Source organism: Pituophis catenifer, unplaced genomic scaffold (assembly GCF_029215685.1).
Source record: "Pituophis catenifer annectens isolate HBS135680 unplaced genomic scaffold, rPitCat1.0.hap2 SCAF_1, whole genome shotgun sequence".
NCBI classification, from domain to species: Eukaryota; Metazoa; Chordata; class Lepidosauria; order Squamata; family Colubridae; genus Pituophis; species Pituophis catenifer.
In genome coordinates, this window is record NW_027256881.1 from 211,918,918 (window position 1) to 211,944,801 (window position 25,884).

Sequence of the window (25,884 nt, forward strand, 5' to 3'; positions counted from 1 at the left end):
CTACGATTCTGCAGCCCTTTTTATTTTCCTTTTTTCAAATGGGAAATGGAAAGAAGAAAATACAACAACTCCTAAATTCTGCAACTAGACTGATACGGAGCTTTTTCCCTTGCAAATTTGGAAAAGACGTGACCCCAAAGATTGGATTTGCAGTGGTACGGGGCGCTTCAAAAGTGGGGGGGGACGATTTCCCTCCCAATCAGATGGCAAGAGCAGGTTCGCCCCCTGGGCGAAGTTTGCAGCCCAGCCCCGGGATCAGGGCCTTCGATCCGACGGGCTGTCGCCGGCCACTCTAGGAAGCGCCGCTGAGCCTTGCGGGAGACGCTGCTTCAGCGGACACTTCGGAAGCAGTTTATCTTAGCCCGGCGCGAGTAAAAGTCCGCTCTCGGATCCGCCTCGCATTTGTTTCGGTTTCCTTCGATAGGAAGGAGAACGGGGGATGGAGCGCGCGCTCCCGAAGAGCTTTCGCGGCTTCGGAGCGAGGGTGATGCTGGCGGAGAGTCCAGCCAGAGACACCCCACCCCCACCCCCTCCCTTCGGGAAGCTGTGCATCTGCTGCCCGGATCGTGCAGCTCAACCCCGAGAAGTGGACATTTTCCGCGTGCCTGCCTGTGTGCTGCATATACTGATCTCGTGTCAAAGTTGCCCGTTAGAGAAGAAAGGGAGAACGGGAGAAAAAAAGGCGAAAAGATGGCCAGCAAAGGTCCCAGTTCCTTCATTCCAGTTCAGTACCTCTAATCCCCTGGGGGGGTTTTTTTGTTTGTTTGTTTGTTTGTTTTTTGGTATTTTTAGGCTTTCGCCAGTAAACGGTTGTTTTCCCGCGCACCCTTCTCCCTCTCTCTTTCATATATACAAACACACATACTGATGTGCCTACAAAGCAGCTTTTTGATTAACCAAATATAAGAGCATTGGTTAAGAACACATTTTAAGTTTCGTGTGTGTTTGTGTGTGTTTTTAAAGGTTCCCCTGGGAATATGGACTCGGAATTGGTTAATAATGTGCAATACTTGCTAAATTGCTGACTTCCAGATGTTGTGAGCGGGGGTGAAGGAAAAACAGAAAAGAAATATCTTTCTTGTTTAAGACCTACATAACCTGATTGGATTAGGACAGGCACGTCATATTGGGAATCTTTTTTGAGTGATGATTTAATTAACCATACAGTCGAAAGCTGTATTCTCTAGGACATCCCAGTCCGATTTGCATAGCCAATCCTTACAGTGCAAAGGTGGAGTCTAAAGGCCTAATTTTCATGTAAAAAAAAAAAAAAAGCTTCCCCAAAGTCCCCCCAAATACACATACTAAACTTGTTGCCTCTAGGAATCATAGCTCAAATCTATATCTATCAAAGTGTGTGTATGCATATAGATATGCATATGCATATACATACATATATTGGTATAGTATAGTATAGTATAGTATAGTATAGTATAGTATAGTATAGTATAGTATAGTATAGTATAGTATAGTATAGTATAGTATAGTATAAGTAAGGCATAGGCATAGCATAACAAGAGATGCATATGTGTGTGTGTGTGTGTGTGTGTGTGTGTGTGTGCATATAGGTGGAGGAGGTGTGTGCAGTGCATGTATGTTTCTGTGTGTATACTATTCAACAAATTCGCCTAACCTGCAAGGTTCACTTCTAAAAAAAACCCTCCTCAAATCTCCCCTTATTCTTATGTAACTCATATGCCATTGAATGTTCCTTATGAGCCTTCTTTACACTGCTCTTTCTCATACAGAGTGAGGCCCTATCTCTTTGCAAAGATATGCTGAGGGGTGGGGGGAGAGGGAGGAAATTAATGAATTCCTGAATACTAAGGAAAAAAAAAATCTTAATTTCTCTATTCTACCAAGAGAGAGGGTTGATTTTAATACCCAAACACAGATCACTCTCTAAACTATCTCCTTTTGGAAGCAGGTCCCTTGGATTCAGAAGGCTTTACTTCCAAGTAAGACTGCATAGGATCAAAGGCTCCGTGTGCAGAGGTAAAATAAAGAATTAGACGAGGGTCAGAAAGAGGCACGGAATTCAGGGGTCACTTGTTCCCTTCCTTGCCATTATCCTTGCCACCCCCACCCCCCATTATCAAATAGTCTCGTCCCCCCTCCCCTTCGTTCCCCAGAAATCTTGTTGGGTTTGTGCTGCGTGCTCCCGAGCCTGGGTATCGCGGAGGAGCATCTTCGAAGGCCTCACCGGGGTGGGGAGATGCGACTCTTTAAGCCCCAAGGTGGCTCCGCGGTAACTTTCAGCTCCTTGGAGTTGTGGCGAGTTCTGGCGAATGGGGCTTCGCCGCTTTCCGCCTTGCATCCAGTAGGATTTAGTAGGGAGGATAATGATGCCAAAGGCTTGATGGCTGGGGAGGGAGGGAGGGAAGGAGGCAGGGCAGGGAGGGAGAGAGGGAGGGTGGGTGGAAAAGAGGGAGGGAAGCACGGAGGGAGGGAGGGAGGGAGGTGGAATTGCATTTCTTCCACTAAAGCGTTTGCGGAGACTTCAAGGTATAATCTATCCCAGATCCTTCCTTTCCCAGAGAGAAACTTGGCGATCACGTTTCCACATGATGCTCACGTTTGGTGCTCTTCAATTATCCCTCGCCACAAAGATAGGTGGCGTGTGTTTCAGGGTCCTCTCTCCTCTCTCTCCGACAGAAAAGAAAAAGAAAAAAATGCCATTAGAAGAGGCGTAACACGTCAGTCCGTCCCCAGGTTTGTGTTTCCTGGAGTGGCAGAAAGAGATCAGTCCTAACCTGCCCAGCAGGAATAACGGTCCCTCCCGACAACTCTTTGAGAAGCCTCTGACCATCCTCCCCTCCCTCCGCCAGCTACAGCTCCCTGCACCTTTTTTTTTCCTTTTTTTTTTTTTCTTTTTCCCCTTCTTCACTCCGCGGCTTTTTCATGCTTCTTCTTCTCTTCACTGCTGGCCAAAACTACGAACAAGACTTCGCAGGTACGTTCTCCGATATATTTTTTCTTTCTCTTCTTTTTGCTCCCACTCCCTTTCCTTCGTATTTTCTCTTTCTCCCCTCTGATTTTACACAATTGCTGGCTTGGGGGGGGGGGGTGTTCTGTTTTGCTTGTCTGTAGCTGGGGAGGAAGTGGTGATGAGCGGAGAGGATTCTCATTTCCCACCCCCCCTCTAGAAATCTATACTCATTTGAGTTCCTTTGAAAACAAAAATAAAGCAGTCGGGATCTTGTTCTTCTAAGATTATCTAGGGGAGGAAATCGGTTTTTCTTCCATCCCTACACCTGGCTAACCAGGTAGAAAAAGTTATTTCTTCCCCTCTGTGGGCGAGTGTGGATGTCTGTATTTTACAGTTTTCAGTGGAAGACAAGGGAAAAAAGTTCTAGTTTTCAAATTTAGGTCTCTTTTGGGCAAGGATTATTCTGGCTTTCCTTCAGGTTCGCATTTACACATCTTAAAGTTTACACATACCTGTTAATGATTTTCAAGCTGTGAGTAAGTACAGCATAGCCATGGCTGGATAACAAGATGGTAACTGAGTTTTGCTTTGAAAGGGACTCCTAGCAAACATTATTATGATTATTATGGTGATGATTATTCCTTCTGCTTAGTCAGTTTCATTTCTTGCTTTTATTTTCTGACTTGGGTGAAGTAACAATTCAGCTTCTGGGATTCTTACCCAGAAGTGAAAGTAGTGACTGGAACTAGTTTGAAAGTCATTTAGAGGGGGGGGGGGGAATGAGATAACCTAGGAAGAGACATGAGGACGAAATTTTCCAAAATACTGGCTACTTTAAAAAAAAAAATATTTTTAAATATCCAAGAAAGGTAGGTAGTCCCTGACAAACATTGAGGTCGATTCTGACTCTGCTGTTTTCTTCCCCGATTTTGCCACCAACTCAAGAAATCTATCAGGGCGCTGCTGGTTAGTTTTGCTTTGAATAATTTGCTCGCTTCCTCCCCGGCTTGGGTTTTTTTCTGGTTTTTTTTTTAAAAACCCTTAGCAGAGAAGGGCAAACTCTGTAGAGTTACAAGTCTCCAGCCACACGGCTCGGAGCGTCTCTATTCGGTCATTCGCTCACACTTTAGTGCGAGGCTCAAGATGGGCGAGACAGGCAAGTCCAGGGCGCTGGACTGACTTTTCCTGGGCCAGTTGGCGCTTTACCTGCACCGCCATCAGGGATTCTTTTCAAGATAAGCTTCCAAATTGTTCCCCTGCGCTGCGAGATTTTTATTTTTTATTTTTAAACGGTTAAAAAACAACAACAACCGATAAGGGAGCAGCCACCTTAGAAAAAAGAGGAGTGAAATCATCCCTCGCCTGAAAACCTGTAAAGTTTTTTTGTTCCGAGCAGTCCACGTTACTCCCAAGTAAACTTGGGGGACTTACTGTCACGCGAAGGCGCAGAGAGGATGCCGCGAAGCCAGCCCGAGCGTCCATTTTTAGGCGGCCAAAGAGCCCTGTAAATATGGGAAGGGCAGACAAAAGACGAGGTGAGGATGAATTCGGTTCAGGAGATCAAGGGTTAATCGCCCTTGTTTTACAGATTGCATCTGTTACATCTTTTATGGTTGCCCGCCCCCCCCCTTCTCCGCTCCCCCACCTCCCTATCCCACCAACCCCGCAGCCCCGGCTAAACTAATCCTCCAGTCGGTGCAGCGTGCGCGGTTGTTTGTTGTTGTTTTGTGTGCGGGTGTGTGTGTGTGTGCGGGTGTGCGTGAGCGCGCGTGTGTTAAAGGTACAGCCTAGCCTCCCAACCCTAGCCGTGTGGGTTTCCCCAGTTTTTGACAAGCTCGACCTCGGCTCCGGCTCGCGGCCACCTCAGCCCAGCCGCCGTGCGCCCCTGGACGAGCCCGGCCGCCTTCGACCGCAGCTCGAACGCGCGCGAGCCCCGGGAAAGCGATGGTGCCGGCGGAAGAGTTGGACGCTCCGGTCGCTCTTCCTCCTCCTCCTCCTCCTCCTTCTCTCTTCCCCTCCCCCCTTTCCAAGGTTCCTTCTGGAGGAGAGCTGAAATGACATACGGGGGAGGGGGGGTTGGGGGGGACTTGGGGGGGGAAGGAAAGAAAGAGACCGAGAGATCCTGTGCTGGATATGATCGGCGTGACTTTAAAAGTGAGAGAAACCAGCGGGGAGGGGAGGGTATGCGGGATAGCCAAGCGACAACCGCTTGTGTGGCTCTTATCAGTTGATAGCCATGTGCGTGATATGTATTCTGTGCGCCACAGCATATGCAAAGTAGGTACAGCGTGGAGATCCTGAGTACTTTTCGGAAGAAACGAATCCGCCCAGCCATTTGAGTCAAGCTATCTTTCTGTTTGGAGGGGGGGTGGGGGCGTGGGGGGGGTTGGAAGAGAGCGAGCGAGCGAGAGAAATTAACCTCGAGTGCATTCCCCTATAGGTCATGAGTCATTTTGAAGATGTAGCGGTTGCGTGTATGTATTTATGTGGGCCTCTCTCTCTCTCTCTCTGATCTTCTTTGCCGGTGGAGGAATAATAATCACGCTAATAACGTTAATAAACAAACAAGCAAATAAAGCAGCGCCATGGCGCGGGGGGAAGAAGGAGCGAAGAGGAAAGCTGCCCCCGTTCTTCTGGAGGGAAGCGAGGCCAGCGCTCGGCTCGGGGGTCGGGGGCTGCTCCGCCCGGGCCGCGTCCGTGGCCGCTGCTGGGCAAGGGGGTCTCCTTCCGTGCGGGGGAAGTGGGGGAATCGCCGCTCCGTGGGTTCCCTTTGGCGCCCTGCGTTTGAACGGGATCTCGCCATGCCCACCCGGTTCCCTCTGTTTGGTTGTTCCATAGAGTCTGCGTGTTGCTGAATCAGAGAGCCGAGTCCATGCGAACGAGCCATCTGATCCCCTCTTATCAATGAAGCAGCAGATCATGGCGGATGGCCCCAGGTGTAAGAGGCGAAAACAAGCCAACCCAAGAAGGAAAAACGGTAAGGGGGAAGCCGGAGGGGGAGGAAGGAGAGCGGGGCTCGGGGCCGGGCGCGGAACCTTCCGTCAAACTTTTCTTTCTTTTGTGATTTTTTCTTGGCTTCTTTTTTTACTTTTGGTCCCGGCGACTTCACTTTGAGAGAAAGAGGACTCGACAGGGGGGGAGGGAAGGGACAAGGAGGGCGATTGGGGAGGAGGAGGGGGCTGGGAGGAGGGGGAGTCCAGGACCAGAGGAGCCCCCCCCCACTCCCCTTTACGGCCGAACCCTGGATTTTGGACTGGCGCCTGGCGATGGCTTGTTCGGTGGCGGAGAAAAGGGAGAGGAGCGCCCGAAGAGAAAGAAAGAGGAAGGGCTCGCTCGGCTTGTTGTCTGTTTGCTGAAGAACAGCGGCGGGTAGGGGGGGGGGGGCGGTTGAAGGGAGTCCAGCGAGGGTGAGTGTCAGGGGATCCCGAGGCGTTTCTATTCCGGTATGTGTGCCTGAGCGCCCCCACTCCCTCCCTCGAGTGCCTTAGGATCCCTCCTTATAACATTAGTATTTTTCTCCCCCCGCCGCCGCGCGCCTTTTCCTTTCCTTTGGAGAAGTCCAATCAAACTAGGCAGGAAAAGATCTCGGGTTTTTTTTTTTTCTTGGAGGGCAGATTCTTTCAGAAAGGAAGTGGGGACTCCAGGCGCTTAGGGAGAAAGAACTGGGGAGGGGAGAGATTCCCCCTCCTCTCCTTCTTAAAGCTGGGGGGGGAGGAAGAGAGAGAGAGAAGAGAGAGAGAAGAGCTGAAAGTTTCTCGCCTGCAGCCTAGAGCGAATCAGCTAACGGTCCTGACTGCTCGGCTCCCGAGCCGGCGAGATCGCCCAGGAAGACCCGTTAGATCCCTCCCTGCCTTTCCGCCTCTCTCGCCAGGCTTTCCTCGCCCTCGGGCCCGCCGTTGTCTCTTCCTGCTTTTCCTTTGATCCCTGCTTTCCCTGCCACAGTCGTCGCTCATCCAAAGCCGCCCCCCCCGCCACCTCCCCCACCCCGCTTTCTTTCTCACACACAAGAAAAGCGAGCATGAAAAAGAAAAGGGAGAAAAGGGGGGGGGAGGCACTTTTGAACACGTCCAGGACTTTTCACGTTGTCATGATCAGCCCCTGCCATGGATCCCTGTGTGTGTGTGTGTGTGTGTGTGTGTAGGGGGGGTTCTGGCAGAGATTAGGGAAAAGAGGGGGTGGATTGGAAGAGATTTTTTAACAGCTTCATTAAAAAAAAAAAAACACACACACACACAGGAAAACCCAAACCGCTAAGTCAGAGGCTGGGAAAAGCGGGGCGGGGAAGACCGAAGGGACAGCAGCGTGAGAAATTTTGATCTGAACTGGCGGAAGAGTTTACTTGGGGCTTAAATGTTAGCCCTCCCTTCGCCAAGGAAACCTCTCCGTAGACAGCAGTCATGAGAATGGGGAACGTAACGCTTGGGGAGTGTGATTTATCCAGGTTGCCCTCTCTTGTTATCCCCGCAGCCCTTGGAGAAACTTGGGGGAAAGGTTAGGTTCACTAAAATACGCTTCTATGGTGGATTTTTGACTTTTCCCAATTCTCTTGCTGGGGGTGGGGGGGGGGCGTCCGTTTTTCCCTAGCCTCTGCCTTTTCTCTTTGGCTCACAGCTTCCAGACTTTTCCCCGTCTCCTAACACACTCACTCACACAGAGATAGGAAGGAGGGAGAAGGAGAGAGACGCTTCCATCCCAACTCAGTGTCTCTGGAGTAATCCGTGTGATCTTGCCTAGCTCTTAAGAGTTGGAGCAACTTTTCTTTAGAAAAAGAGATGGGGGGGAGGGTATCCATTGGAATCACCCGGTCTTTGCAAACCCGAATCGGTTAGCTTTTCAGGCAGCCCGACTTCGAAAACGGGAGGTGGGGGGGAGGAGGAGAAAGGAGAATTAAAATACAACAAGGCGTGTGGATTCCAAACAAACAAACGCTTGCTGTGTTGGGTGGCTCTCTCTCTCTCTCTCTCTCTCTCTCTCTCTCTCTCTCTCCCTCCCTCCCTCCCTCCCTCCCTCCCTCCCTCCCTCCCTCCCTCCCTCTCTCTCTCTCTCTCTCTCTCTCTCTCCCTCCCTCCCTCCCTCCCTCTCTCTCTCTCTCTCTCTCTCTCTCTCTCTCTCTCTCTCTCTCTCTCTCTCTCTCCTGCCGGGTGACGAGCCATATGGGGGAGTGATGGGGACTTTTAGATTCAGAAACTCTCGGTTAAGTAAGTTGCACGACGAAGAGCTGCTATTTCTTCCCGCCCCCATTTCATGTTGCCTTTGATCTCCTCCTTAGGGTACTTTCTGGGGAGAGGAAAAACAACCCCCGAAGGAGTCCCTTGCAGCCCGGCTGAATGGGTTCCTCCAGGCTTAAGGGTAGACCTTCTTTAAGGTGGTCTGGCCAGAGAGGAAACCTCTTCCTTCTCTACCTACCTCTCCCTCATCTGCTGTCTGAGAGGGCCAGGGCCCTTGGGAAGGCTTCCCTCACCTCTCTACTCCTCCGCCTGTTCTTTCCTTTGCTGATGATGAAACGCTGCTTATTGATTGGCTTCAAATCAACGCGGATCTGTAGGACTCTCCTTCCCCTCCCCCTTGACAGAAGGACAGAAGATGATGCTGGTCAGATCTCTGGGTCAAGATAGATGTTTTTTCTCCCCCCTCCCTTTCAGGACAAAAAAAAAATCACCTTCTCCCTCTAGGTCTTTCTAAGAAAAGGTGGAATGATCTTTCAGACTAGAGGTTTGTTTGTTTTGTTTTGTTTTGTTTTGTTTCTTTAGAAGCGGGGCCCCGTTTCGTTTCGAGGCAGGATGAGGTGGTTTAATCCACTTTATTTATCTTTCTCAGGGGTTTGTGTGCGAGCGCGCAGGGTAAGACTGTTAGCTTATCTTTCTAAAGCTTGTCCACTCCCCTGCGGTAAATATCTGCCTGTATATCTTAGACGTTCCATATTTCCTCTTAACAGTTTGATCGAGAGGAAGAGAGAGAGGGGGTGGGAAAAGAAATGACATTACTGGCATGTGATAATATGCATACGATGCGAACAGGAAACAGGCACGATTAGAGCATGCAGAAAGAAAAAAAAACCCAGAATAATATTAATTTTGCTACCCCAGCTTTGTAGTTGACTGGAAAGTGAAGAGAGGCTGGAAGTGATTGAGCCCTGAAAGTTTGAACTATCTGCTCAAATTCGTCCGAACTTCTCTGACACTTTCAGAGTCGCTAACCTGAAGTTTCAAAACGCTCAGCAACGTGTTGCAACTGAGGGGAAAGCTAGGCCAGCCCTCTCTTCCTATCTGAGGTGTGTAATTTGTTGTTTTCTTATTTCTCCATGGAGAAATGCTCCGATTTGGAGTCGCAAGAAAACCTAGCTAAAATATGTTTCCTTTTCCTTTCTCTTCCCTCTCATCTCACCATGGGGATTGCTGGAGATATATCTGTACCGGAGTATATTTTCTGGTTTCCCCCCCCCCCCTCTCTCCTCCATTCTTCTGGATTGGAGGGTAGAAAGTGGGGAGAATTGTGACTTGATTGAAGGTCTGGTTTTTTTCCTCCTAGTAAAGTTGCATTGAATGCAACTGGTAGGCAAAGATATCACCCAGAAGAAATTCAAGGGTTTCGTATTTAGGATCCAAGTGTTGTTGTTTTTTTTTAGCTTCCGTAAAAAGGGGAATCAGGACAGAGCAGAAGAAGCCATCCCATTCGGAGCATATCTCTAGAGTGATAGGATTCTCTCTCTATTTATATATAGGATTTGATTTGTTGATTGTTTTCAATTGGTAGCCATCCTAATTAAGTAAGGGGTAAACCTAAGAACTCCAAGCATGGATGTAGACTGGCACTGTTTAAAGACAAACTGCTGATTCTCCTTATGACAGAGGGGTTGTTTTGGTTGTTGTTGTCTTGAAGCCAAGGAATACCCCATTGATTAGGAGAGAAAGGGAACGAGCTGGCAGTTGGAGGGTGATCTGGAAGGATCAAGGTTAGTGCAAAGGAAACGGGGGCGCGAAGGAGATGGAAATATTAAGTTAGGGAAGTGAAATGCAAAATTAAGTTAGGGAAGTGAAATGCCCAAGCCCCGTCCATCCTCTCTTGGTTTTGCAGGAAAGTTGTGTCAGCTGATGCCGGGGTGATTGAAATGCTGGCTAGGAAGCAAGAGGCAACCCACCTTGCCCAAACCTGCATCCCCACCTTCCCTTCTCCACTCGAGCTGCCCCAAGGAGTCCCCCCCCCCAATAGCTACCTTGCTGGAAAGCTGGAAACTTTCCCCAAGTTCTGAGTTTTGGGGGTGCTATACCCCTTCCACCGCCACTGGTGAAGCCAACTTGGACTTAACTAATAATAATAATAATAATAATAATAATAATAATAATAATAATAATAGCCACAAAACATGGGAAGTGGTGGAACTGTTCAGCCTAACAAGAAGGGGAATCCTCTCTCTCTTTTTGGGATAAGAGCAAAAGGACTCAGATATTTTTGCAGCCAGGACTTGACCAAATTGGCTCCCTTAAGAAACAAAACACCGCCACAAGGTGCTAGAATTGTGAAGAACCCCCCCCCCACTCCACTCTGCACACCTGGTCTCTCTCACACACAGAGTTTTCAGGGGCTCTCTGACTCAACCCTCTCCAAGAAACTGGCAGAAGGAAAAGACAGGAGGACTGATTCCTTCTCCCCCATCACCACCACACCAACCGGGCCAGCCTGAGAAGACTTAGCTTTTTACTCTTCCGGGGGTTCCATGACAGCACACTAAATGACACTCTGAGAACTCCTAGAATTCTCTGGGCTGCTCTTGCCCCATTCTTTCTCCCTGGAGAAGGCGAAAAGGCGGAAAACGGTAGGGGTGGGGGTGGGGCATTGAGATGCAGCTGCGCTTTGAAAGAGCATCTTAGGTGTGTTGGAGAAAGTGGGGGCAAAAGGGACAGCATCTGGCATGGGAAAGCAAGGGGGAGACAGATGTAGGAGCCCCGAGCAAGCAATTTGGGATTTTTTCCCCCTCTTCTCTCTCTTTCTCTCTTTCTCTCTCTCGCCTCTTCACTTCAGGTGCATTTATGAACAAGATGTCGGGACAAGTCTAGCTTTCTTGACAAGTAGATAGGATGTGTGGGGAGGTGACTTTTGCAGGGTTCAGGTCTCCCTCCTCGTAAAAAAAAATATTCTGGATCTCCTGTTTGCTCCAAAATAACTGTAGATTGTAGGGGACAGGCTTCAGAGCACAGTCCAAGGTCTAACCAAAGGCCGTGCTTCTTGCGACCCAAGCAAAGTGAGGGGCGTGGGGGAGGGCACGCAGGAGGCTGTCTCCCTTGTCAAGGTGGATGTATTTATTTTTGTCTGAGGAGGTTGCTGGCGGCTGAGAATAGAATCCTCCAGAGAATCTGTTCATGACCAGGTTAAAACTAGGACAATCCCAGAGATGAGCTTCTTAGAATTTTCCCCCTCCCTTCTTGAATTTTACCACCCCACACCCCTTTATGTCATTGTCCCCCCCATGCTCACCTCCAAATTATACTGGCCCTGAGTCTGTTTGAGATGAATTCACGCATGGAGTTTAAAATAATGATTTTTTTAAAGCACACATACACAGACACATACACACAGTCGCATCTCAGGGGAGCTTAAAAAAACCTCCAGCTATATGGGAGGGCATTTCCTAAGGGAGAAATCACATTTCTTTCTCTCTTTTAAAAGTGGGAAGAGAAGTGCGGATTCTCTGAAAAGCATCAGGGATGTTTGGCTTCACAAGCATCTGGGCGAGCTGCATTATCCCAGTGCTTTTAAGGTGCATTTTCTTCTCTCTGAAAGGGACGCCTTTGTCCTCTTTTCTAACCCCCTCCCCCGCCACTGCCCCCCAGCCCGTGGGCTTCCCAAGGTAGACACTATTTTGTGCCTGTCACCCAGAGAAGGGAGTGCAGGTTTGCAGTGCTCACAGACAATTGATTGTCTGCCCTAATGTGTTTCATTTACATGTTTATAACGTCAATAGTGCTGGGGTGTCCACTGTACCATTCATTCAAGCCTTCTCACAAGGGTACGATTGTCTGAATGGCGAAGTCAGACACCTTTTTGATTGCTCTTTGGTTGTCTTTTTCCCCCTCTTTAAAAAAAAAAAAAGAAACAGAGGGAGGAGGGATGGGAGAGAGCGAGAGAGGTCTCTGAGGCAAAAACACTAGTTGAAAACGTGCAGCATTAAATGTTATCAAGAAAGCAGATGGGAAAGCAAAAATAAAAGGGAGGCAGAGAAGCCTCTGGATGTTTAAAGGACCCCAACATTTGTAAAGTTGGACAGTTCTGTTCGATTGCTTTATTAAAAGGATCTCCCCACACACACAATCTTTCAGATGGCTTGGGTCTACTTGGGCTTCTGTAGCTCTTGCCTTTCCTGATTTGGATTTCTTTATTCCACGCTCCTTCACTCCCCCTCTCTCGCAGAAACACATTTTACTTGTTCAAGAATGCCACCTTCCACCCATTAGGAAAGAGTCCCGTTGCAACTCCTACAGCAGACTTGACTTAGGATCGGGGCGTTGCTGCGGCTGTTTCGCTTTTCTCGCTCCCCAAGCCAACTTCCAGCGCCAGTCGGGAAGCCAATTTGTGAGCATTGATTTGTGTCTGTGGCGGGAGTGTGTGTGAGAGAGAGAGGGGGGGGAGAGAGAGGGTAGCTTGGCATCTAGGGCTGAGAGTGCCGTGCCGGTCACTCTTGGAGCAGATGGGGAAATTGTCCCACTAAATTGCAGCTTCGGGAACTTGACTGAACCCTAAGATACTGTAATCACGTCAAAAATAGGGAACAAGAGAGTGGAATTTATGCAATCCACTTTTTCATCCCTAAAATAATGAGAATTTTTTTCTCAGTGCTCCTCTTTTTCCCCCCGTTTGTTTTAAACGTGGTATCGGGCCTGTTGCTGTTGCTATTACTGCTCCTATATCTCAGATGAGTTGGGCGATTTCACCTTGTGCCTTTCCCTGCTGTTTGTTCTCTCTCCCTGTGATGGAGGCTAGACTGGATTAGCCTCTGTCTTCCCCCACTGCTGAGAGACAGCCCTATCTCCTTCAGTCATGTCAATTAGATGTCTAATGTAGCCCTATAGAGCCCATATGGAGACACCCTGGAAAAGGAGGGTTCACATTACAACTCGGAGGAAGAGGAAGCAGGCGGGGGGGGGGGGTAGAGAAAGCCTTATTGCTTTCCACCTTTAAAAGATAAAACTAGAACGAATTCCCCCGTTGCTGAGGTTGGGGAAAAGCCTGCTTGTGAGCTTGCCTCGTCTTCTGTATTATTCTTATTAATTATTTTAAAGGAGAAGCGTATCTCTAGGTCTCTCGATCAATACGTAGCCACGCACACGGCTCACCGTCTACGTATGCGTTATTGTTATTGTTGCCGTTGTTGTTATTGCTATTATTTTCCGCGTGTGCCTTCCAGGCAAGGCGCACCGAATCACTGCACCGTCAGCTGAACCCCTGACACGGCGGTCTTTTGAATGCCTTAGGTATGATTTCACTTTCGCTCACATCAATGCTGACCTGAATGCCTTTCATATCTGATCCGCTGTGTCTCTCCCAGTAAACATCCCCTGAGGGGAGAACAAAGAAAGGGGCTCTTCTTCTTAATCACAATTCAGTCCATTCACCCGCCGGCAGGCTAGATTTGCATTCTGCAACAGAAAGCCAAGATGAAAAGAGAGAAAAGCGAGGGAGGGAGGGAGGGAGGGAGGGAGAAAGAGAGAGAGAGAGAGGAAAAGAGAAAGGAAGAGGAGAGGAAAGAAGGAAAAGAAAAAAGGAGGGTGAGAAAGAAAGAGAGAGAGAGCGGGAAAAGCAAGAGGGTGGAGGCCGAGTCAAATAGCTGAGGTGTTTGTGGCTGTTTGTTGGCCTTCGCCTAGTTACAAGCCTTATATAGCTGCCCAGCCTGCGTTCTCTTGACAGGCAGATAGTGTTACAAGATGGCATGCGGGTACTATTCGTGGCCACTCGCCGCTCACACTTGAGGCAGAAAGTGTCAGAAAGGGATCAAATGCCGCGCTCGGGCTGGCGGGAGGCTGCCGCGGGGGCGGGGTGGGCGCGGTGCGGCTGGGGGTGGGCGGCTGGGTGGGGGGGGAGAGAGAAGGCAGGTGGACCGAGGAGGGCTGCGCGGGAGTTTGGAGCTTCGAGGCTCGGCGGGGATTTGCGGCGTCCTCCCTCCCTCCCTCCCTCCCAGGTGACTTGGGCCCCTTGGCCCTTCTTTCAAGCCACTGGCCCGCGGGGAGGGGCGCACCTTGCAGGTGGAAACCGACTAACTTGGCAAAAATAGAGGGAGGCGATTCGCCCATCCTAGACGGTTGTGCTGGGGCAGGAGCTAGAGGTTGCTCTTCTCTGAAGTGGCTGCGCGCCCGTTTTGCCCTGGGGGAGGATGGCTTTCCGCCCCCCCCCCCCCCCACTCCCCCGCGATCTTCGCGAACTGCCTCACCCCGGCCTGCTCTCAAGAAACTGGGCTTGCTCTGTAAGGGAAGTCGCTAAGCCCTCCGCCTGGAATGCAGCCGCCGATCCAAGCCCTGCGAATTGGGAAGCTGCCGCCACTTCCCAGCGCAGCCGTGGGAGTGAGCTCTCTTTCATGGCAGCCAGGCTCCTTCGCTGAGCGAAGCAGCCAGCAGGGATTGCCCTCCCGAAGCTGCCAGGCCTGGCAAGGCGAGGGAGGGCTGCAGGCCCCCGGCCAGCTTTACCTGGGAGGAATGCTTAGGGAGGCTAACTTTATTTATTTTTTTTAGAAATCTCTCCAGCCTTGCTTTAGGAATTCACCCGGAGGTCAACGTGGGTCCTCTGCGGAAGGGAAGCTGCCAGGTTATCATTTTATATTAAGCCCACCAAAATGCACATCCCTTTGCTTTCCAGCAAATCCCTTGACTGGGTCTGCTCAGCACAGCGAGCGGCAAAGTCGCCTGGGGAATTCAGGGGAGCCCTGAAGCCCACCCCTAACGGCTAATGGAGACCCATCTGAAACGGAAATCTTGGTGTGGAACAGAAACATAGGTACCCTTCCTAAATAAAATACCACTTCCTCGAATTTAGTATAACAATGGTAGCAGCGAAGTTCCCCTTCCCATTCCCACAGGAATGCGGTGAAAAAAGGTGGTTGGTTCTTAAAGATCGTGACATTTGAAAACAGGGGAGCAAAAGAAAAAGGGGTGTCGTTCGCCACTCCTTTACGCCAAAAACACAGCTGCACTTGAAGAATAGGGGCAGAATTGGGACTGTCAAAAATCAGGATGCCAGTTGTGGGAGAGGGCTTGGGGCAACTTTAGCTTGGCTAGCTATTCTTCCAGTCAGTTGGGCAGTACTTTTAATGAAAACGAACTAACTTTGAAGAAAAATAACAATGCATAAATGCATGTGTGTGCAGTTTTTGTATTATTTGCATTAATTCCAGCAGAAAATAAACACTTGTAACGTAAGCTGCACGTTCTTCTAGCTTACTTCAAGTGCTCTCAGTGCTGCATGATAATGCATACGGATGTACCTATTCTTGAAAGGTTTGTTTATTTATTTATTTATTTATTTATATTACATAACCAGGTTGATGGTGATTGTGGTGATTCTGTTATGATTCTCCCTAGGTTCCATTCATCTTACCTTCCCTGAAAGAGAGTTTTATTTATAACTGTGTCCTGCTTACTAAGAAGTACTTAAGCCCTTGAGCTGTCAAATTTTGCCTACATTCTTCTTTGCCTTCCCGTTCAGCAAGTTAGAGAGAGATGGAGGAGGGGAAAAAAGATTGGAAGAGGGAGAGAGGCAAAGAGAGAACATCCATCTGCTAAGCTTAGGATAACTGATAGAAATCTTAAGTGACAAGTTTTGAACTATACCATTTCTTGGTTACTAAATTTTCTTTTTATTTTTCAGAAACCTCTGTGTGTGTGTGTGTGTGTGTGTATTAAGCAGGTTCAGTATGAATTGCTGGTTGAGGTTGCTTTCTCCTTCTCCTTCTCCTTCTCCTTCTCCTTCTCCTTCTCCTTCTCCTTCTCCTTCTCCTTCTCCTTCTCCTTCTCCTTCTCCTTCTCCTAGATAGTAACAGTCGTTCCCCCTTCCCCTGCCCCCATCTCATCATCAACTAGATTAAACGTGTTAAAGGAAACTAGAGAGATGCTGGAACATGTAAAGTGAGGGCTCATTTTTCCTGGAGCTACTGTGACAGATCTCTCTCTCTCTCTCTCTCTCTCTCTCTCTCTCTCTCTCTCTCTCACACACACACACACACACACACACACACACACACTCCCTCCCTCTCTCTCCCCCTCCCTCCCTCTCTCTCCCCCTCCCTCTCCCTCTCTCCCCCTCCCATTTTCTGTCTGTCTGTCTGTCTGTCTGTCTGTCTGTCTGTCTGTCTCTCAAAACAAAAAACTGAAGACATCTATGAGATGTTACCAGTAGAGAAGCATCTAATGTAGATTCCTAGTCCACCCTCCTTTCAAAACTTTCAAGATTTTACAAACATTTCTACATCTTACAGCCCCGACCACACTTATCTGTTCCTTTTCTTCTCCATAATAATCCAAGTTGTAAAAGATTTGGCTACATTTACTTCAGCAGGCACCTTGATCCCTCTTGTATCTGTCGGTACAAAGAAAAGGGGAAGCCTGTTTGCAAAAGGAGGGTGTTGGTATTGAAGGTGGTGGGGTGAAGCACTGTGATATTAACCTACTAGAGAATAGCGGGAACAGAAGGTGTGCGTGCCTGAGAATTTGGATGCTGTTCACCAAATCTTATCTGAGTCTTATGGTCCCAAGACTTCTTTACAAACATTCCTAACTGAGAATTTGGATGCTGTTCACTGAATTTTATTTGATTTGAGGGGGGAAAGAGTTTTTCATACAAGCAATGGATACAACCAACACTAGGTTCAAAATTAAGTTCACTTTGCTAAGCACTGGCCCCTCTTGAGTTTTGTTGGGAAAGACCCAATGAAAATCTAGCAGTTCAGTTGGAAACCACTGAGGCCACTTTTAGGCAGGAACCGATGTGGAGTCCAACTCCACAAGCTGGAGAAGGTGTGCGCCTGGTTTGCCGAACCTTTAATTTATGCCCTCCTTTCACCCACACATGCATTTGGTAAGCTCCATTCAGTTCATTGAAAACAGGACAGCTCGAGTCCCCTGATCGGTCTCACCCACCCCTTCATGTATCCTTTCTTTGCTCTCGGAGGATGGGTGACTCTGGCCGCAGGGAAACCCGTGACAGCCTAGCACGCTTCCGATTGTGCGTTCACTGTACTTTTTCTGTTCCTTCCTCCCTGCCCCTTCCTCTCCTTTCCGAAATCCCCTTCACCACAGTGGGTGCTTGCTCCCTTCCGTCCCAATAATTTTTGACAAGGACAGATACGGAGGAGACACAAGATCCGGAGACACAAGATCCGTAGGTGTCGCCGTTAGGACAGCCACAAACCTGCCTGCCATAAAGGGGAAGAAGAGTAGGAGACACAAGAGAATTAAATATATTTTGCTAGGTCGCTACCACAGTGCTAAGCTGGTGAAGAGCCCTTTTGTCCCAGCCTCCTGGTGATTTTATGTTTTGAGCGAGTGAGTGAGAGTAAGTGTCCTAGCAAGGGGTTCATTTCTTGCTTCCTGCCTAGGCTGGAGCAGCAGTTTCGAACCGGGGGTGTATTGGGGGAAGGGGACGGAAGATAGAAAATGTAGCTCCTCTTCTGATGACTGTAAGCTTGGCTATAAGGTCTTTTGCATGCACATACACACAACCCAACTTCCGCCTCTGAAAGGGTGCCTGCCTGCCTGGAAGCCCTTCAATCCCACAGAAGCCCCAACGGCGGCCTCTCCAGGATGTGCCAGGGGAGCCCCGCTTAGCTGCGACGTCCACTGCCAAATCATCCCACAATGGTTTATTGCATTACTGCCTTCCCTAAGAACGCCCGAGCAAGCAGGCTTGCTTTGGAAAGGCGACGCGGAGGCGAAACAGACCAAAAGGTGAAGGTTTTTTTTTTTTTTTTTTTTTTTAAAAGAATAGAAATGTGGCATTCCCAAGCGGTGCCAAAGCTCGGCCAGGGCCGTGGTTTAAGAGGCGAATTAAAGTGATCCCACTGGTGATCTAATTGAGGTTGGCACCGTCCGTGGGGTGGGGTGGGGGGAGGCTGTAGCCGGGGGGAGCAGTTCCCAACCGAGTCGCCAAAGGAGAAGCGCAACGAGCAACCCCGCTGCTGGAAAATGGCGAGGGCAACCTTTTGCTGCGATCCTCCTTCGCTCTCGAGTGATTCGCGGTTGGAGTCGGGAAGCGGGACGTTTTCCAGTCTTGGGGAGAGGAGCTCGGGGCCATGGGACCGCCCAGAGTAGACGATCCCTAGATTCCACTTTCTCTGAGGAGACTTGCTGATCGATGCCCATATTTCCCTCTCCACCCGACCATCCTAGATTCTGGACGCGCGGAGGAGGAAGTAGGAAAGCCACGCTCCTGAGAAAGAAAAGAAAAAAAAAAGGGGGGGGGGGAGGAATTGTGAATGCCTGAGTAGTTGAAAGAACAGATAGAAGAGCCCGGTGACGGGTGAGGGCCGCGGGAGAACGCGTGATCGCTCCAAATGGGTGTCTAAATGAGTTTCAAGAGTAGCGCGTGTTGAATTCGTTTAGGAAAAAGTTTAGCGCATCCGAAGGCCAAAGGAAAGAGCGCGCGGAGTGTGTGTTTCAAAGCAGCGATTCTCTGGCTCCAGAGCGTTTCAGCTGACTTCTTTGAAAGAAGGAGGCACACGGGTTCCTCAGACGAAACCCTTCCTCCCCAACAACCCCACCCCACCCCGTCTTTTTGGTCCTGTTAGACATCCAATCATTAGGTCTCTAGTCTGGTAACCATCTCACTTCCTGGGATTTTTTTTTTTTTTTAAAAAACCTACCAACGCACCGTTAACATTCTCATTCGGTGGGTGTTAAAACTACTTCGACTCTTTCCTCCGTTTCCAGCTTCGCTAACGAACCAGAGCTGATGGGGTGTGTATGGTTGCTAGCAAGCAATTAATTAAAGCAGAATTGGAAGTTCTTTTTTATTCTTTGTTATTGGGGCACCGGAGGAAGGGGGAAGGCGGAGTGAAGAGAAGAAGACTAGAATAGATTATCACCATGTCAGGCAGGAGGTAAAGTGAGGGGAGGGGGCGGGGGGGGGGGAGGAGAGAAGAACCTGCTACGTTTTTCCAGCAACCGTCAAGTTCTGTTGCTGCGGATTGGTCCTCTATTACCACCCGTTTAAACTGCAATCCTGCGCCCACTTTTCTAGAGGAGACCCCCCCTTCCCGTTAAGCTCATTGGGGCCTCATCCCTCCTCTCACCCTCTTCACCAGTCACCCCAGATGAAAGGCTGGTTTCCTTTCCTTCACCTTCTAAAGGTTTGTTCCTCCTGGGAAAGCAAGATTTCTAATCTGTGGAAACGATCGGGAGGAATGGATCGGGCAGTGGTCAATTTGGATTAATTCCCACGGGTGTGGGCGGAGGTGATTTTTAGAAACGTAGCAGCAGCGCAGAAGGGTTCCCCGATGAATGCTTATGTCGCTTCTCCCCTGGTGACATTTCCACCTCCCTCCTCCTTGCACAACACCTTTGATGCCTAGCAAGGAAAAGAATCAATACCAGATTAAGATATTGCAATGACTCTGATCTCCACAGTTCTCTCTTTCCTGGCATCTTCTTTTTCCTCCTTCTCTAACAAGTGGCTAAATTTCAACCACTTCAAATACTCCAAATACTCTTCAGAAAACTCCACCAAACTGTCATTGGTTAATGCTACCCAGAGCTGGGCCTCTCTACCTTCCCGCACTCTCTGCTGTTTCGGAGTAACAGAGGAACAAATAACTCCTACCCTGGCAAGGCGTAAACCTTGCTAAATCACAGCCCTGACTTTAGACTGTGCTCTCGTTTGGCCAGTTGCATAAAATTTTAAATACAGCACCGAAAAATCTGCTTTTTGAGAAGCAGAATATCTAGATTCCAACTTGTATGTCTCCTTCCCTCCCTAATATTTCTGGATAGGCTTCCTGACTCACGGCTAACAAGGGCCACATTTCCACCCATCCCCGATGTACAATAGCCATCTAATCATGTCCCCCCCCCCAGCACGGGTATGCACGTGTAGGGAGGAGTGACAGGCGTTCTAGCTCAACATCTGGTGGGCCTCTGGCTGGGAGGGAAGAGGCTGCTTCTGGAATTTGTAGCAACTCTTCTCCTTCAAAATTTGGACCTCTACAATGCATAAATGCAAGGTCCCGCAGGTCTGCCTAGTTAAATAGCTTTGCGTTTCCTATAGTAAGAACTGAAACACGACCCATCAAACAGTGTATTGGAAAAGACTGATTTCCTCAAAACCGTTTTCCACCTTTACTCCTTTTCTTTTAAATGTCCAAAGATGATGCTTCGATTTGCAACTTCATTAACACCAACTGAACTGACTGGTGCTCCAAGCGAAGTAACCTCAAATATTTGGGGGAGGGGGAGGGGAGAGATAAGGACTGGTTAAACAGAAAAAAAAAAAGAATTCCACTCTTAGTCCAATTACTAAAGCTAATTTGTCCTACTGACCTAAGCGAGGGACTAACCCATCTTAATTGATGTGAATCTGAGGCTGTTAACACAGTACAACGTTCTCTTCCTTCATTATGTGGCACCTACTGTTGAAATGAGATTAGATCTGAATCTCTGACATGTATTGATATGTTGACTCACATAGGCAATCACAACAAGTAGGTTGGAAAGCATTAGACATATGGGGTCTGCCTAATCTTTTACGGATGGAGAAAGTTGAAACGCTGGCACATCAGCTTCAGAAAAACAACATCTCTTGCTTTGCGTGCTGTGCTTCCCTTCCTTCCAGTGTGAATGCAGCTCCATTCAGATGTAAGCCCTACTGAGTTCACTGGGACATACTCCCAGGTAAGTGAGGTTGGGACAGTTTGGAAATAGGTGCTTTAAGAGAGAGAGAGAGAAAATGTGTCTGTGATTCTTGTTAAGGATTTTAGGAACACTCTCAGGTCCACGCCCAGCGAGTTGTTGAAGAACACAAGTATCTGGATTCAAACAACATAAACGGTGTTCCCCATTTGAGTAGCTTGGCTTACAGGAGACAAACAAGCCACATACTGTGAGCTCAGTATGCTTCCTTTTCCAAAATATGACTTCTAGCACATCTTCTCTTCAGTCCATTTTAGTTCTTGCGGTACTTTTGTATTCCCGTGTGTGGGATTGTAGTCTCACTCCGTGTTCCAGGGATTGTTCATGGTCTGGCATTGGGCTCCAGATAGGCCCTAGAAGAGGGCATTCTTACAAGAAACCAAAGCAAGGGTTACTTTAAAAACAAAACAAAACAAAACTGGGACACCTTATTTTATTTATAGCGTAATACTACCTTGCCCCTTTCACAGGGGGCGTTAAAATGGTAACCCGTAACTACGCATGTGCAAAGGGGTAAATGCGCAGCTCCTGGCTGGGGGAAGAAAAGGCGGGAACACCAGGAGCAGGACTGTTTGGATTGGACGGCCGGAGAAGCGCCTCTCCTGCAATAATCCGGTCTGCCCCGCCCCTCCCTTCGTGCTCTTCCAATGAGAAGCCCGAGCGGTGGCCCGGTTGAGCGGCGAAGCCCGCTTCTATCCCGTCTTCTATTCGGCCACTTTTTCTTCTCCTACTACTTAGTTGGTTACAGCCGCTTTTCCTCTTTTCCCAAACCCGCTCTCAGATAAGCCCGGTTCAATTCTTGTGAGTCTCTCTCTCTCTCTCCCTCCCTCCAAGAAAAATAAATCCAGCAGTTTTTCCAAAGTTTATACAGCGTGGCAAAAATCAGAGAGAGAGAGACAGAGGGGAAAAAAAAAAATAGAAAAAAAGTTTATACAGAGAGAGAAAGAGAAAAAGAGAGGGGGAGGGGGAGAAAAAAGAGACTAGCCAACCCTGGCTGCCTCCCCCAACTCCCCTCGCCCCCAGGGGACTTTTGTGTCTTTGCAAAAGGCGAGGGCGGCTCGTCTGAAGCCGGGCCACTCCTCGCAAAACGCGCGCGCATCGAAAAGCCGCGAGGTAGCGGATCACAAGGGCCTCGAGCGACGCGTGTCAGCGGGTTTCTGTGAGAAAGGCTCCCGGCCGAGGGGAGGTGGGGTCGGGGAGAGATTTTTCTGCTGTCAAGCCTCGACGTCGAACAAAACACCTCTGGGACGGAGCGATAAATGCAAAGACAGGCTGGCTACAGCCAGGCTCTCCCCCCCCTCCCCACCGCACCGCTCCCCACCTCACGCACCGCTCTCCCTCCACCCCTCCGTCCCCCGACGGCGCTTCCCTTCTACCTGAGATTGACGTTTCTGCCGAGCCCACCGGGAAAGGGGGAGGGTGATTTCTGACGTGTCAAGCCTGAGTAATTATTGATACTCTCGTTTCCCCGCTTCTACCCCCCCCCCCGCCCGCTTTGCTTCCCCGCAGCTTCCCAGAGAGACTCGGCCTTTCTCTTTTTTTTTCTCTTGGGCAACTTTGGAAGTTTCTCGGGTTGCTTGGAGTCCCCACCTCCTCCCTGCTTTTTTTTTTCTTTTTTTTTTGCCCTCTAATACTTGCCCGGCAACAGCCGTCGAAAAGGAAACCTTTGCTCTCGTTTGCTGCGAGGCGACGCTATTTAACGCACGGCCCTCGACGCTGCGGGGCTCTGCTTGCACCTTTGCACGGACGTCTGTCAATTGCTTTTTACTCTTCCCTTCCAGGCCTTTTTTTTTTATTTTTAATTTATTTTTAATTTTTTTTAAGGGTTGGGATTTTGCTGTTTTCTCCCTCTTGGATCCCGTTATTTTCTTTCCACTCACCTCTGGGGTTTTTTTTAAAAAAAAAAAAAATTGGAGGAGTTTCCGTCTCTGTCCCTGACAGTCTCAGAATAAAAGGCAGAAACCACCAACAGACAATATTCTCTCCACATGCATAAGCAACCCTCCCAACACACACACACACACACACACACACAGGGAGGGAGGGAGACCCCCAATACTTTTTTTCCTGCTGGTATCTTAAAGCAGCAGCCAGGGCTCCGACAAGCCGTACTTCGGGTTGCACTTTATGTTTTAGTGTTTGCTGTTGCTAGTTACAGCAACACTTATCATAAGACAGCAAGAAAAGAGTAGTCCCTGGTAATTAAAGTAATGAAATATTCATTTACTCTACCTTTTCAGTAGTCTCACAAATTAGGCTGCCGCATTTAATGCCTGCACTGCCTCTGTTTTTATTATAATGGCAGCTTTCGCATCTGCAATTAGGACTAATTCTGACAGTTACAATTTCTGAGGGATGGTAAACAGCGAATGAGATGTGCGGTGGTGGTATTACACGTGAAAAAGCCCTTGTCTCTTTAACCTTGTTCTCTCTCTCTCTCTCTCTCTCTCTCTCTCTCTCTCTCTCTCTCTCTCTCTCTCTCTCTCTCTCTCTCTCTCTCTCTCTCTCTCTCTCTCTTTTTCTCTCTTTCTGAGGTTACCTTTTCCCGATGGTGCAAAATCGACTTGACATAACTGTTCATCAGTTTCAGGGTTTTCCCTGGAGGTATTTGCATCAAATCAACCCAGTCAAGCTTCAAGTAGAAATTGGCAGGCCAGAAACTGACAGGGTAGGGACTGGGAAAGAGACAGCTAAAGTGCAAGCAGCAAACTGACAGTAGCAGAGTGAAAGGCACACACAGAGTGAAGCTTTCCAACTTTAGTGGGCAAGGGGCAAGGGAAGGAGCATGGGTCCCAAATCTTTTGGGTTTTAATGGTACCCAATGGTTCCCAAATGGCGTTGAGACACCCAAAGATCCTTGGGTTTAAGTTCCTTGGACCTAGCTGTAATGCTCAGCTTTGGTTCAGTGTGGTGTAAATTCCTCTAATATGATTGGGTGTCTAGAGAGGAGTGGTCAGTCTTAATTAAACCCCAGTCAAAGTTCTTTGGTAACTCCCATCAACTTTCAGAAGGAAAAGGAAGGACAGCAGAGATTTTTCAAAAAACGATGATCCCTACTGCAGGGATATGAAGAATCAATAAGGATCAAAAGTTGAGCAACTCAGAAGACTAGAACTGAAATATTGCACAGTCAAGCTCTATAAAATTTTAAATTGAATCCGGTGCTATATAAATAGTGTAAGAATGTCAACAAACATTTTATTTGTGCAATAATTACTCTCCCCAAATTAATGAGATGCCCCCATTCACAGATAACAATATAAGAATCAAAAATCTGTTTTGATTTTTTTAAAACTACACACTACTTACTCGGAAGTAAAACTGACTGTGTCTATGGAGACTCTCAGTCATCCAGGTCAGGGTTGTCCCAAAAGTGCTCTTTTTTTTCTTCAAGAGAGAACTGGACTTTCTGGTTTTTCTTTGAAGACTTTTGTCTTCTCATCCAAGAAGCTTCTTCAGCTCTGAACTGAAGAAGCTTCTTGGATAAAAGCAAAATGTCTTCAGAGAAAAACCAGAAAGTCCAGCTGCCTCTTGGGAAAAAAAAAACCTTTGGGATAAAGCTGACAGTGTTCCATGGAGACTATACTCAGGAAAAATATAGGAATGTAATCTATATATCTTCTCGATACATAGGCTTTCTAAAAATAATCCAATAAAACATTCCTGACAAACTTTAACATTATTCTGCATAGGGAAAGTTGTTTGAATTCAGTGGACTCCATTTGCAATGAAATGTATTTGCATAAAGCATAAGCAAAATTGTGTTCATATTCAGTCTTCCTACATGCGTGTACAATATTTCAGAGGAAGCCACAGTGCCTTTTTAATCAGGCTTGCTAACAGTCTCATTGATTTTGTTATACTTAGTCCTAAAATTTCTTCTGCTCGTTTAAAAGAACTGGGAGGAAAAATTATACAAGAGTAATTTACAAAACAGGAAAATAAGAAGAAATGTGTTATTCTTGTGAGGTGTGTCCTGCTGGATTCATTGCATTTTTGTTTTTATCTTCTTTGGATTTGCTGGGTGATTCAATGTGTGTACACACATGCAGAGAAACACAAACACACACACACAAATACCACCTCCTCACTTTCCCGAACGAGACTTCTGCTACAGTAAAGCCATGCTTTCAAGCAGTTTTTCAGCCCTACATGTGACAGGCATTGGCTGATCTGCTGATGGCCATTCGACAGGCACTGTTGAGCTAAAGTGGTGTGACGGCACAGTTTTGTTAAGCTGTGAACAAAGGGGGCTGGAGATGCCTCGCTGGCATCATTGGTCTTGTCACAGTTTTGCTTGATTTAATGCTCTGCTTCTTCCTCGATGTTAGAAATTAAATTCCGAACAATATGCGTTCCTTTATTGCAAACTTTCAGTTTGAAAGCTTCTGCTTCAGAGAATGGCAGATCCATTTTGAGCTAAACAATCACCATACAGCCAACATTTCAAAAATCAGCTTCCTGAATAAGTAAAATGGCTACGAGCCCATTCTCCACTGTGTCCACTTTAAAAAAAAATGGGAGGGAGGAAAAAAAAATAGGATTTCATTTTTATTTTTTATTTTTTTTTACAAAAAGCCCACCCAATTTATTCATTCTTTGATCATTTGTTGAGAGTCATTATTTATTGTAACAGTGGATTTTCTTATAAGCTCCTAAGGAAAGGTTACTTCTAAGGACAGATGGGGCAGGCTAGCTGGACTCTTCAAATGACATATTATCCCCTACTACCGCTGTGATAAAAGGAATCTTTTTGCAAATACCTGTAAGCACTGTCACATGAGTCTCAGCAGCCAGGAATAAAAGAACTGAATGATGGCAGGTTAACAGGAACACAGAAGAAGCAGGATTAAGGTTTTTTTTTTTTTTTTTTTTTTTAAGGCTCATTAGGAAGAGACAACTTCATGAAATGGCAATTCCTAAAAAAAAATGATTGAGTGACCAGGTTCGTAGATGCTTTAGGTCTCTCTGCAAAGGGAGAAGAGAAATTATGACTTGTTTTTCTTTCTCGTTGGCCTTCTTTTTCAAATCTTTTGCTTTGCTGAGAGATTAGAAAAATAGAGTTAGAATGTAACC

The 25,884-nt window shown here is 47.9% G+C and overlaps 1 protein-coding gene and 1 long non-coding RNA gene across 5 annotated transcripts in view; one reads left to right on the forward strand and one right to left on the reverse strand.

Moving 5' to 3' along the window:
- Positions 1-2,191: 2,191 nt before the first annotated feature.
- LOC139318429 (uncharacterized) lies at positions 2,192-4,939 on the reverse strand. Its single transcript, XR_011600510.1, has 3 exons — positions 4,770-4,939; positions 4,361-4,431; positions 2,192-2,646 (listed from the first exon to the last, which is right to left on the reverse strand). It is a non-coding gene; the product is annotated as an uncharacterized lncRNA (long non-coding RNA).
- ZEB2 (zinc finger E-box binding homeobox 2) overlaps positions 2,885-25,884 on the forward strand; it is a 173,675-nt gene continuing 150,675 nt past the window's right edge. Inside the window, exons 1-2 of one of the 4 annotated variants that reach the window (XM_070945711.1) lie at positions 2,885-2,953; positions 5,768-5,906. In XM_070945711.1, the coding sequence (XP_070801812.1) occupies positions 5,834-5,906 (73 nt within the window). In that variant the 5' untranslated portion in view covers positions 2,885-2,953; positions 5,768-5,833. Of the gene's footprint in view, positions 2,954-4,305; positions 4,465-5,047; positions 5,084-5,326; positions 5,404-5,767; positions 5,907-25,884 lie in introns of those variants that run through there. The other 3 variants (XM_070945790.1, XM_070945550.1, XM_070945631.1) reach the window with 3 other exon arrangements.